This window comes from Cynoglossus semilaevis, unplaced genomic scaffold, assembly GCF_000523025.1.
Source record: "Cynoglossus semilaevis isolate Cse_v1.0 unplaced genomic scaffold, Cse_v1.0 scaffold4736, whole genome shotgun sequence".
Lineage (NCBI taxonomy): Eukaryota > Metazoa > Chordata > Actinopteri > Pleuronectiformes > Cynoglossidae > Cynoglossus > Cynoglossus semilaevis.
The window spans coordinates 1-599 of NW_007591044.1; the positions used below are offsets into that span (position 1 = coordinate 1).

The 599-nt window shown below is 50.9% G+C and overlaps 1 protein-coding gene across 1 annotated transcript; it reads left to right on the plus strand.

Annotated features, from left to right (window-relative positions):
* The first annotated feature begins 7 nt into the window (after window positions 1-7).
* Window positions 8-593, plus strand: LOC112486687 (RING finger protein 10-like). The gene is made up of 2 exons (XM_025054016.1): window positions 8-197; window positions 342-593. The coding sequence occupies exons 1-2, from the start codon at window positions 112-114 to the stop codon at window positions 553-555; spliced, it is 300 nt and encodes a 99-aa protein (XP_024909784.1). The 5' UTR covers window positions 8-111; the 3' UTR covers window positions 556-593.
* Window positions 594-599: the final 6 nt, after the last annotated feature.

A 599-nucleotide genomic window follows, 5' to 3' on the forward strand; every position in this document is an offset into this window, starting at 1 on the left:
TTTCTACCGCAGCGCATTTACAGCCACGAGGTCCCGTCCTGCCCCATCTGCCTCTACCCGCCGTTGACGGCCCGCATCACCCGCTGCGGGCACATTTTCTGCTGGCCGTGTATGCTGCACTACATTTCCCTGAGCGACAAGAGCTGGTCCAAGTGTCCGATCTGCTACGAGTCGGTGCACCTCGCTGACCTCAAGAGGTGAACGACCACAAACTTCAAACCCACGGACTGGATTTTGATTTAAAAAAAAAAGTCAAAATGAAATAATAACACAGCAACTGTGAGTAGAAGCAACAAAATAATATTCAGTTCAAACGTGTGAGAATATATTTACTCTTGCAGCGTGGTAGCCATGGAGACCAGGCAGTACGCAGTCGGTGATGTCATCACCATGCACCTGATGCGCAGAGAAAAGGGGAGTCTGGTGGCCCTGCCTAGCTCCCAGTGGGTGAAGGTGGAGGAGACCGTGTATTTTGGAGGTGAGAGGAGGAGGAGATCATGTTTTTTAGTTGTTTCTATGAGGATTGGTACCAAACTGAACACGTGTGTTTCCTAGATTCAAGTCTCGGCCCCAACTCCAAGCTGCTGCTGGCCTCCGCA

Excerpts from the sequence above, each read along its gene's own strand:
- LOC112486687 (XM_025054016.1), top strand. The coding sequence starts at position 112 with ATGCTGCACTACATTTCCCTGAGCGACAAGAGCTGGTCCAAGTGTCCG. Across the intron at positions 198-341 it reads CACCTCGCTGACCTCAAGAG|CGTGGTAGCCATGGAGACCA; the intron begins GTGAACGACCAC and ends TTACTCTTGCAG.